Genomic DNA, 12,185 nt, shown 5'->3' with positions numbered 1-12,185 from the left:
GCAAAGGGTTCTGGGTATTTGTTCTGTTGTGTTCATGTTGTGTTACTGTGCGGATGTTCTCCCGAAATGTGTTTGTCATTCTTGTTTGGTGTGGATTCACAGTGTGGCGTATATTTCTAACAATGTTAAAGGTTTTTATACTGGCACCCTCAGTGTAACCTGTATCGCTGATGAACAAGTATGCCTTGCATTCACTTCTGTGTGCGTGCCACAGCTGCACATATTATGTAACTGAGCCAGCACTCGTTGGACTGGACGAAAAGGGGACGATACAATTCTCGGGAGGGGCACTGAAATTTGGGAGTCTCCCGGGAGGTTTGGCAAGTATGAGAATTAGCGGTGTACTGCGGCACCGCCTCTGTATATAATCGGCGGGCCAGCTCTAGTGTTAATTTGATATCACCTCCCGGGCCAAGTGAAATTACACGGCGGGCCAAATTTGGCCCGCGGGCCAGAGTTTGACACCCATGATGTAGGGCATGGATTACTGCCACTTCTGAGCTTTTAACTCCACAGTGTTGTACATGCATACAAATGTTTTAAATTACATTTTTCTCTAAGATTATATTTCTCCTCTTTTTTTGAGAAGAATTGTTGAATATTCTTGGGTAGCAGGTTATAGTTTGCTTTGTGTATAATTTTAGCTGTTTGCAAATTCACTATGTCGTGGAATTTCAGTATTTTTGATTCAATAAATAAAGGGTTTGTATGTTCTCTATATCCAACATTATGTATTATTCTAACTGATCTTTTTTGTAAAACTGTTAATGAATGAAGTGTACTTTTGTAGTTATTTCCCCATATTTCTACACAATAACTCAGATATGGTAACACTAGCGAGCAGTAGAGAATATGAAGTGATTTTTGGTCAAGAACATGTTTTGCGTGATTCATTATTGACGTGTTTCTTGCTACTTTATGTTGTATATTTTTTACATGAAATTTCCAGTTCAATTTATCATCAATCATTATACCTTGCCAAAAAGTATACAGTAACTTACTCATTTAAATAATTAGTTTTTTTCCCTCAAAGTACTACTAAACAACAATAAAATGATAGAGGAAAATACAAATATCTATTTACTAATCTAGTAACAACTGCTTACTTTTTGCTGCCACACGGTTCCATCTGGACCTTTTAAAGTTGACTAAGCACCTACGTATGTCTTGGTGTCATACCAAGTTACCTTAACTATTTGCATGCCTGCTCCTGGTGTGTAACATGTTTTGCCTCGTCCTCCAGTGACAATGCTACTAGAAAATGCAGTTTATTTTCCGTAATGGAGGTGATTATTTTTCATTAAGAGTAGTGGCTCCACGCTGTGTATGGAAACGCATACGTAGTGTCAGTCAGACAAACTCGGTGGAACTCTTTCACGAAAATCTGTTGATACCGATCGGCACATCTCTAACTATTACAGATAAAAAGTTAGTAACAGAATGAAATATATGCACTGCTTGCCTACATATGCAAATGTATGCATAGTCAGAAAAGACAATAATTATCATAGGACCCTTTTTAAGGTAGCATTTTTTATAAAACTTATTTGCACAATTGTCTGACAGCTATGTTAGTCAGTTAGGAAATGAAATGTGTTATTACCTTGCCATTGCACCTTTTGCCATTCACCATTTAGGTCAAGACTGTTTTCTTGTTTTAACGTTTTACTACAAGTAATAGTTAACTTATTTTTACACTTGTATGACAGTTAGGAATGTTATAATGGTATTTAAAACATTGCATAATGTTTTTTATGTTGGTGACAATATGACCTTTGAACGCATTAATTATTTTCCACTGAAATTATTTTTTTCGAAATCAAAAATAAGAACAAATCAGCATCCTGGAATCTGTTGTATCTGAACTTAGAGGCTCCACTGTGTCACTAATAAATGTATCGTAAAGCTGCTATTGTCTATTCTAAAATGTTATTTACTTATTTGCTGTCTGAAGGTATTGAAGCGGAGGTGTTAGTTGTTCGGTCTTTTGAGGAACTGAAGCGCAGAGCCGGCGAGGTCTCAGGAAAGATTGTGGTCTTCAACCAGCCTTTTGTCAGCTACGGTGAGACAGTGGCTTACCGTGAATATGGCGCCTCAGAGGCATCGAAATTTGGAGCAGTAGCCACGCTCATTCGATCCATCACTCCTTTCTCAATTAATAGGTAGAGTACATATTTACAGTATAAGCAGACATGGATGTCCTATGACTTTGTAATCACGTGTTTATATTCATTGGCTCCTCCCTCTTTAGTCCCCACACTGGTTGGCAGGACTACCAAGAAGGCGTGAAGCGCATCCCTACAGCATGCATCACCATTGAGGATGCTGACCTAATGTGGCGTATGGCGCAGAAGGGACAGCGGATCACTGTCAGACTCACTATGGCTGCCAAGACGCTTCCTGATGCCGACTCCTTCAACACGGTGGCCGAGATCAAAGGCTGGCAGCACCCTGAGCAGGTACCCTCTTCTAGTCTGTCGGTCCTGTTTATTTAGTAGTCTCTCCATTTCAAATCAACGTTCAAGTACATTTCAAAATTAATTCCTTCTCTATGATTGGACATGAGTGAAGAATGAATACATTACCATAATTATTATCACCACAACTGTCTGCTTTATATTCTAAGAACTCTAACAAAAAATATTGGCAACTGTCCAGTTAGGTTGATAGAAGGACTGTAGGTTTATGCGTGAAGTAGATTTCTTTTGGAATCACAGCACTGTGAAGGAACAAACCCACATGTTACTGATTACTTAGGCCAAAAAGGTGTTATTTTTTGCTTAAAGCAAGAGGAAGCACATTTTTTTTAGATTTCCAGAATTGATGGGTTGTGACCCTCTTTTTACACCTTTAAAATTCCTTTTTTGACATTCCGGTACTCTATTTTGAACTGTATAAAGCTGTGTTCTTCTCTTCAGATTATTTTTGTTCTAAATACTGGTAAATATTTCCATCGCTTAGAGGAATATAATTTAAAGACTACATAGTGATGGATGAAAAGAGATTATCACGGTTTACGTATGAAAACTTAATGCCAGCATAGTCCCCCGCTTCTTTTTTTAATGTTCATTCTATTAAACAAATTGGTCTGTTCATTTCGTAATTGAACAAAGTTGAAATGCTGGCCTTGCTTGGTCAGAATCTTATCATATTTCACATACCACAACCTGATCTGACATGCAGTGTTAACTGCCTTGTGCAGGTTATTTGAGACAGCACATATCTGCACATCGAGAAAAACGGGTACAACTTGATAAGCTGATAAGTTGCTGCTGTACAAAAATACAAAATGTCAAATTTTGAAGAACATTTTTATTACATACACCCACTGACCAAAACCTTGAATAAAGTTAAATAGTTTAATAATGTTGTAGTTTCTGGTACAGTAGTCCCTTGGAAATCGGATTTCAGGTTAACTAAAGATTCGGTTTTCAACAAGAATTATTGCCTGTAATACAATCCTTGGAAATGATGGAATCACCAGACTTGGAGGATGTCCATTCACTTGATTAATTTTGTAGAAAAAAGCAGATAACATACATGACACAAAAATACAGTCATTTCAAATGGCAACATTCTGGCATTAAGAAACACTAAAAGATGTCAGGAAAATAAATTGTGGTAGTCAGTAACAGTTTAACAGCTCAATCAGAGTGTAGATTTTGTCGCATTAAATCAGCCATATGATATATTGTTGGATATGTATATTTATATGGTAATGTTACTCTAGTGTAAATTAAATTGTTTACTGTTTTTTTATGTTAAATGATAAATGGGTTAAACTTGTTTAGCGCTTTTCTACCTTCAAGGTACTCAAATCGCTTCGACACTATTTCCACATTCACTCATTCATACACACATTCACACACTGATGGCGGGAGCTGCCATGCAAGGCCCTAACCACGACCCATCAGGAGCAAGGGTGAAGTGTCTTGCTCAAGGACATAACGGACATGACTGGGATGGCAGAAGCTGGTGATCGAACCAGGAACCCTCAAGTTGCTGGCACGGCCACTCTACCAAACGAGCCAGGACGTCCCACAATAGCAATAGCATCTTGGTTTCCTCTTCATTCTCCTTGTTTGAAGGTTGTAGAAGGACCGCGCATTTTCCCATAATTTTTTTATATTGAGATAAGGCAAGCGCAAGAATAGCTTTTGTGAGTGTGGCCATTTTGATTTCCGACCTCGTAACTGGAACGCTCATAACTCGGCTGAGATGTCATTCGCAGCTCCAAATTCCAACCTTCCGAGATTAATGGAAGCCTGAAGGATGAAAACTGCATGCATTAAACTATAACTGTGTATCAAAAAATAATTGAGACCCCTCTGGTATATGATCATCTTACATGCAGACTGTATTATACGAGATCCCTCACATAAATGTGAGTGGCTACCATCAGGCCGCCAGCCAGGCCGCCGACTTCACTGCTCAGCCTGCAAAGCTCAAAAGAGAAGGTCAACTTTTGTGCCAAAAGCCGTGCTGATCCTTAATTCTCAGTCTCCATTAAGAACTGTAATGTCACTGTAGCTGTAACACACTGTACTGTACCTGACTTGTTGAATTTTTCTTTGCCATTTTTCACCCTTATAATGCTGATTCTTAGTCCTAGATTTCTTATAACTAGAATTCTTTAGTACTTCAGCAGATAGTATTGGTATGTATATTTATTTATTATTGCATCGTATTACGTCCTACTTTCTTCCGGTATTACTGTTTCCCTTGATTATGTATTTTAGCACTTTTAACATTAGTTTTATTTTATGTGTAATTATTTATAAATTGTGTGCTGTTTTTTATAGTCCGTGTTTACAGCTGCTGAAAAAGTGTTAATCAAAACTGAGTAAAGGCAGATATTTTTTCTTGTATTAGATCTCAGTAGATTGGATTAGATATTGCATGTTGAGTCATGAGCACATGATTCATTGGAACTCTATGATTGTGAAATGTTGGCCTTTAATCATTTATAGTACAAAGCAAGTTGAGTTGAGCTCTCATCATTTTACAGTTACAAAACAACATGAGGATGATACGGTCCAAAGGGACTCACAGAAACAGTTTATTTAATTTGTATCACTATTGCCTGCCAATTGTTCTTTGGATACAGTATATGAACCAGCACTATGTCTATTATTATAGAATAGGGAAATTAAACACATGATTGACATCATTTCTTTTTCCATTGTGCAGAAAAGGAAGTCGGTGTGTGTGTGAGTGTGCACGGACATGGACATTTAAGGCTTAGTGACTCAAAGTGTGAGGCTGAGTCAGTCAGTCAATCATCACAGACCAACAAATAGCTTTGACCCTGTAAGGGAAAAAGTCGTAGAAAATGGATGGATGGATGAACTGTTTTCTATTTACCCGTTCAGAATTGTATGAGGATGAATTATATTCCTGGTTTAATCCTTCCATTATAGCATACCGTGGTATGGTAATGGTACACCGTAGTCCAGTAAATATGCAGCTTCTTTGCTCTATTTTTCAAATCAAAGTTGGGTTCGTTAGCCTTGACAAATGTTACAAAATAACTATGGCCACTGTTCCTAAGAAATTAAGTCAGCTGTCATCATAGCAAAGCTGATCCATAAATTGGAAAAATACATTGCTATAAAGAAAAAAATGGTGTAGAAGCTCTTTTGCCTAGTAACTGTACATTTCAGCTTTGGTGCCTGACCAAACACTTGCAATATCAGTGTGTACACAAACAATTTTTTTTCTCGTCCAATTACTAACTGTGTAGGTCGGTCTGTGGTGAAGAACACTTACTGAATGGTTCAACACATTTGAAGTGTTTCTACTCGCCCACCATTTAAAGCTAGTTTGCAGCTGCAAAATTGTTTGTTTGATTTGTCCAAGTTTCATTTTGATCATTTGGAAAATAGAGCAGAAGATAAGTGGCCAGAAGCTTAACCTTTTTTGTGTCTCGCCGGTCACTTTGTATTTTAATCATTTTGTTTCAAAGAAATTGTATAAAAGGGGTCATGTCATGATTTTTTTTCTACATTTAAAACAGTTCCTTAGTAATGGTGGTTCTTTGGTCAAAATGTTGCCTTCTTCCAGGCCAAGCCACCTTCAACTGCGTTTTCTCCTCGTCAGCCATGTTGTAGTTTGTAGCGCTTCCATATTGAATATTCCAATTTTCCAGACTTATGGGGATACCAAATACAAAAAAACAGAACGGTTTTGCAAAATAGGACCTCTTTTAAGAATAAGGAATACTATTAAAGAATATCAAAATGTTACATTAAACATTTTCTGCACAGTTATGATATTGGTTTTGTGATGGGGATAGTTTGACCCTGGAACGGATTAATGATTAGAGTTCCATTTATAGGGGAATTTAATTAGATGTCCTATGGAGTGGATGGTGTTTAGCTTAGCCGAGGTAATATTTTTGTAGTTCTTGATAATTAAACAAGATCTTGGCCTCACTTGGTTCTGTTTTTCTTTTAAGGTGATGCAATATGTGAGTGTCATTGTCCCCACCATGTTTGCTAACAGGAATCCGCCAACAAAATTCCTGGAATTTGGTGTTTGTCCCTCTGTTTTTTCTACAGCCATGCGTCATCTCTTTTCAAAGATTTCATCTATTTCAAATATATCTGCTAGGTGGTCCTACTGAGTGGTCATCTGGACAGTTGGGATGTGGGCCAGGGTGCCATGGATGATGGTGGGGGGGCAATGATATCCTGGGAGGCCCTGTCACTCATCAAAGATCTGGGTGAGCCAAGACAAACAATCTCAAGCACATTGAAACAAAGCTCAGTCAATTATTTACCAATATTCTACAGTATTAAGTTTACTTGTTTGTCCAAAATGTAAACATTAAGGGTATACCAAGGTGTTGGAAATGTGCTTCCATTTGTTTGCAATATGTTGAATGAGAAAGTGTCTCTAAACATCTTGTCTAATATTATTATTTATACTGAACAGGTATCCTTTTACGGCACTTATGGTTGAATAGGTTACAAATAGCTCATAATCATTCATGAGAACTTGTAAATTATAGGTCAAGTTTTTTTGCTGCGCTCCTAACTTTTAATAACAAACACAGAGAGCAAAGTAATACTTTTTGGCAAGCAGTAGATCTGTATCCTTTGAAAAACATACAAAAGTGTTGGTAGACTCCTAAATAAGGATGGATAAGAATGCCTTTATTGTAAAGTGGTTTCCGTTTCTGTTTGTGTGTCATCGTCCATTTCAAGGTTTGCGTCCAAGGAGAACCATGCGCACAGTGTTGTGGGCAGGTGAAGAGGCGGGTGGAGTTGGAGCGCAGCAGTACTACAATCTACACATGGTATTATGACTGTTACTACAGTGCTGAATAGAAAAACACTGAGAATTGAGTGAGAGAGAGCAGAACTACACACATTTTCTGCCTGAGTCATGCAAGGATGCTCCGTCTGCTTGTGGCTTTGTTGTCTTGCCAAAGCACACGATCAATCAATCAATCAATCAATGTTTATTTATATAGCCCTGAATCACAAGTGTCTCAAAGGGCTGTACAAGCCACAACGACATCCTCGGTACAGAGCCCACATACGGGCAAGGAAAACTCACCCCAGTGGGACGTCAATGTGAATGACTATGAGAAACCTTGGAGAGGACCGCATATGTGGGTAACCCCCCCCCCCCTCTAGGGGAGACCGAAAGCAATGGATGTCGAGTGGGTCTGACATAATATTGTGAAAGTCCAACACATCAGCGAAAGTCCAGTCCATAGTGGGGCCAGCAGGAACCATCCCGAGCGGAGACGGGTCAGCAGCGTAGAGATGTCCCCATCCGATGGACAGGCTAGCGGTCCACCCCGGGTTGGGAGCAGAGTAGAAAAGAAAAGAAACGGCAGATCAACTGGTCTAAAAAGGGAGTCTATTTAAAGGCTAGAGTATACAAATGAGTTTTAAGATGAGACTTAAATGCTTCTACTGAGGTAGCATCTCTAACTTTTACCGGTAGGGCATTCCATAGTATTGGAGCCCGAATAGAAAATGCTCTATAGCCCGCAGACTTTTTTTGGGCTCTGGGAATCACTAATAAGCCGGAGTTCTTTGAACGCAGATTTCTTGCCGGGACACGTGGTACAATACATTAGGCAAGATAGGCAGGAGCTTGACCGTGTAGTATTTTATACGTAAGTAGTAAAACCTTAAAGTCGCATCTTAGGTGCACAGGAAGCCAGTGCAGGTGAGCCAGTATAGGTGTAATATGATCAAACTTTCTTGTTTTTGTCAAAAGTCTAGCAGCCGCATTTTGTACCATCTGTAATCTTTTAATGCTAGACATAGGGAGGCCCGAAAATAAAACGTTACAGTAATCGAGACGAGATGTAACGAACGCATGGATAATGATCTCAGCATTGCTTGTGGACAAAATGGAACGAATTTTAGCGATATTACGGAGATGAAAGAAGGCCATTTTAGTAACACTCTTAATGTGTGACTCAAACGAGAGAGTTGGGTCGAAGATAATACCTAGATTCTTTACCGAGTCGGCTTGTGTAATTGTTTGGTTGTCAAATGTTAAGGTGGTATTATTAAATAGATGTCGGTGTTGAGCAGGACCGATAATCAGCATTTCTGTTTTCTTAGCATTGAGTTGCAAAAAGTTAGCGGACATCCATTGTTTAATTTCATTAAGACACGCCTCCAGCTGACTACAATCCGGCGTGTTGGTCAGCTTTAGGGGCATGTCTTATCAAAGATAAGTTGCTTCATCCGCTTGTGTCTTTGCTTGTCTGCAGGACTTGCTTTTCTGCTCTCCCACACGCACAAATCAGCACTAAAACACAGAATATTATATATTTTAAAGCATCAAGATAACATCAACGCATAAGAAATAATAAACAACAAACATGATTTTCTGTGTCATTTTGCCCAAACTAGTAGGTAAAAAAAAACACCTTGATTTTAATAGGGACCTACTGTATGATGAATTTCGTGTTTTATGACTTATGGATTTTTTTAGAATGTTTTATACCAATGGTAAACAATACCAAAGCATCAAATCATAAGGTTCATGTGTTTTGTCGTGAGCTTGCTTGTACGCAGTTTTGAATTCTTCTGTTCGCTGAGTTGTAGTCTGGCTACATTGTGACGTAAAGCTCTTAAATTCAGAATATGAGGAAACACAAAAAAAGGTAGGACAAAGTCTTATTTTCATCAAATCTTGGCATGCGTATAATAAATAACATTGACGTGCAACATGCAGTGACATTGATGCAGCTAAAACAGCTGGGGGTTTTTCCACTCTGAATCGATCGGAGAGCGTGCAGGGTACCTAATGTCGTGACTGGGTGAATCAATATAATGTTTATGAAGTTTATTTTAGGCTGTGCCTTGAAATTAAATAATGGTGACGACTTCAAGATATATATTCAAACTGTGTACATTTTGAAAAAGATACATTATGATACTTTTGGAGAGAGTGGGGCGTGGTTTCATTTGCAATCTGGGAACTCCTCTCGAATCAAACATCTTGCAGACAGACTCAAAAAACAGATAATAAATGTGATTGTGGAGTAAAATGTACACCTAAGTATACCCAATCTTTGTGTGTCTAGACCACAAATAAGTGTATTAAATGGACATTAAAATCATGGCAGGTCCCTAGTAAGAAGATTGTCAAAGGTTAAAGTCCAGCATAGTAAAAAAACAATTTTCAACAAACCACATTGCGTTACACGTCATATTAAAGCCTTCTACGTGAGCTTTCCAAATCGCTAATAATTCTGTAAAGATGTTTCCAAGTGATGATGTTAATTAAGCCTTTTTGTCTTGATGTCACCAATATCCACCACTTACTTATAAAACATATATAAACTAATAATTTGATATTCATTCACAATTATATAAGCAATTTGGCTCCCACTCTTTTTTACAGATGCAAGCATGGCCGCCCCCGCACTATACGCAAATCACGCGCTGTGCGTCGGGCTCCGAAACCTATGGTTGACCCCGCTTTGCATTAATAAGCGCATGTAAAATGCCAATTAATGAATGACAAAGCGTTTCATATGAACAATTTATTACCCATTAATTTGTTTTAGGACAAAACCTGCATAAAATTAAATTCAAGTTTGATTATAAAACTATCCCAAAATAAATCATGAGACACTTTTATTGAAGTCAAAATGTTTTAAACATAAACATACACATAATTACATGTGCAATGTGCATTTTAGAGTTAATAAGAAAATGGGGAGGAACATGTTACTTGCATAAATTTACTCTAAGTAAAATTGCACTAAATAGGACTACACTGGTAGATATTTCACTTGTGTTTGTGTACTAAGTATGTGTATTTTGTTTCAAAAGCAAAACAAAGTCAGACATAGGCAGTGTGATGTAAAATTTGACTGTTTGCCACCTGTCCACAATATCTGTCTGTCCAGTTGTAGAGAATCAATGTCATATGTGAAAACGCATTGCATCAAAATCATTTATTTTCTCAACTCCACGTCTTCTTCCCATGCAGGTGAACGTGTCCAACTTTGACATGGTCATGGAGTCTGACATGGGGACATTCAGCCCAGTGGCGCTACAGTTTACTGGCAGTGTTGCAGCACGAAAGGTACACAAGACAGCTATGAATACGTCCATAAGTCTACAGAGCACGGATTCTGCAATGTCGGTTACAAAAACATGTAAAAAAGAGTTATGTGTGAAATGCTTGAAATTGTTTATACAGTAATGAGGACATTGCATGGTGTAAGTCTTTTACTCCTGAACTGCTGAACACACAAAAAGGTGGACATTGTCAAAACATGCACCCCTACTGTGTTACCTGGTATTATTTCTCACACCACCCCTTATGAGTCAAATTGACTTAAAATTTCTCACACAGCTTTGTGCGCACTGTAAAATACCCACTGTAACTTTAGGATGTTGAGCTGAATCATCATAACATATAGTGCCCTCCTTTAGGGGATTGATGAGCACATGTGTGTAAAATATGAGCAAGATTGGTTGAAAAACATGGCTGCCATCGAGCAAAACTGCTTAGCTTGGCAACTAGTTGGCTGTTTGTCTAATTAAGAACAACATTTTAAAGGTACAGTGGAACCTTGATTTAAGAAACGTAATTGGTTCTTCGTTTGGTTCACATTGGTTTGTATAGTGAAGTAAATTTCTCCACGAGAAACAACGTGAGTAGGAATCTAGCCTCGACAAAAGTCCATATTTTGGTTAAGGTTTGTCCACTTTGAACACAATATAAAGTGCTATACACTTCTGTATATCAAACAAACCTAACAAGGGGTGATGGATAAACTTTCTGTTAATTAACAAACCAAAAACAACTTCAAGATGCTGCCCTCTGTATGCACTGCTCTGCCAAATCATGCACAAACACAGAAGTCCCTTTGTTGCCCTCACAAATGATCAGAAATAACCAAAATCTGTAACTTTAACAATCATATTGCTAAGATAAGAAACTTTTAATAAAGTGAAATCCACTTACACTAACATTGGCAAAAGAGGAGCTGACAGAAAATGAGCAGATAGCCATAGGGAGATAAGGGAGGGATCAGGGGGAGGTGCCGTGTGGGTGCCTTGGAAGAGGCTCCACTGAACGAGAGATAGCTCTTGTCCTCCGCTGTGAAATAAGTCTGCTTTGGCATATTTCCAGGAAATTCTGGTCTCATCACAAGTAAAACTTGCTGTGGTACAAAGCCTGCTTCTGTCGATTCTTCCATACTTGTGAGCGCCATTAATGTAATAATCTTTTTTTTAACTCCATAGTGATTCCTTCTTTCTTTCTTTCTACGCTGGTCTATTGTCTTTTTGGGACTCCTATTGAATCAGCAAAATGGACAAAACTTTCCAAAAGGGCAATAAAACACAGAAAAGGCACACACACTGAAGCACTGAGAAGTGACTATTGGTGTGCAGGGCTTCGCCTCCCAAAATGCTTCACTCTGCCTTTTGCCTGCAGGCGGGACACTAAATTAATGAAGTAAGTATAAATCGAAAAGTTCGCAAATAGAAGGGTTTGTAAATCCCATGTTCCACTGCATTACATTTTACACCTTTTGAGCACAAGCTATAGGAGACGACACAAATTACACATGAACGTATGATCATTTAGAGGCCGTGTGACGTGCTGAGCAGCCAGTCTATATTATGTTTGCGCCAACAGGTGATGGAGGAGGTGGTCAAACTCTTAGCTCCTCTCAATGCTACCAA

The 12,185-nt window shown here is 38.5% G+C and overlaps 1 protein-coding gene across 2 annotated transcripts in view; it reads left to right on the top strand.

Annotated features, from left to right (window-relative positions):
- Positions 1–12,185, top strand: part of LOC133660040 (carboxypeptidase Q-like) — a 28,943-nt gene that overhangs the window by 15,186 nt on the left and 1,572 nt on the right. The window contains exons 5-10 of one of the 2 annotated variants that reach the window (XM_062063086.1): positions 1,955–2,162; positions 2,252–2,459; positions 6,613–6,724; positions 7,209–7,300; positions 10,477–10,572; positions 12,139–12,185. The exon at positions 12,139–12,185 is cut by the window's right edge and continues 59 nt beyond it. In XM_062063086.1, the coding sequence (XP_061919070.1) occupies positions 1,955–2,162; positions 2,252–2,459; positions 6,613–6,724; positions 7,209–7,300; positions 10,477–10,572; positions 12,139–12,185 (763 nt within the window). The remainder of the gene's footprint in view (positions 1–1,954; positions 2,163–2,251; positions 2,460–6,612; positions 6,725–7,208; positions 7,301–10,476; positions 10,573–12,138) is intronic. The other variant, XM_062063087.1, reaches the window with a different exon arrangement.

Source organism: Entelurus aequoreus, linkage group LG11 (assembly GCF_033978785.1).
Source record: "Entelurus aequoreus isolate RoL-2023_Sb linkage group LG11, RoL_Eaeq_v1.1, whole genome shotgun sequence".
NCBI classification, from domain to species: Eukaryota; Metazoa; Chordata; class Actinopteri; order Syngnathiformes; family Syngnathidae; genus Entelurus; species Entelurus aequoreus.
The sequence above is the reverse complement of the archived record's forward strand: the minus strand, read 5'-3'. Positions and strand labels throughout refer to the sequence as shown.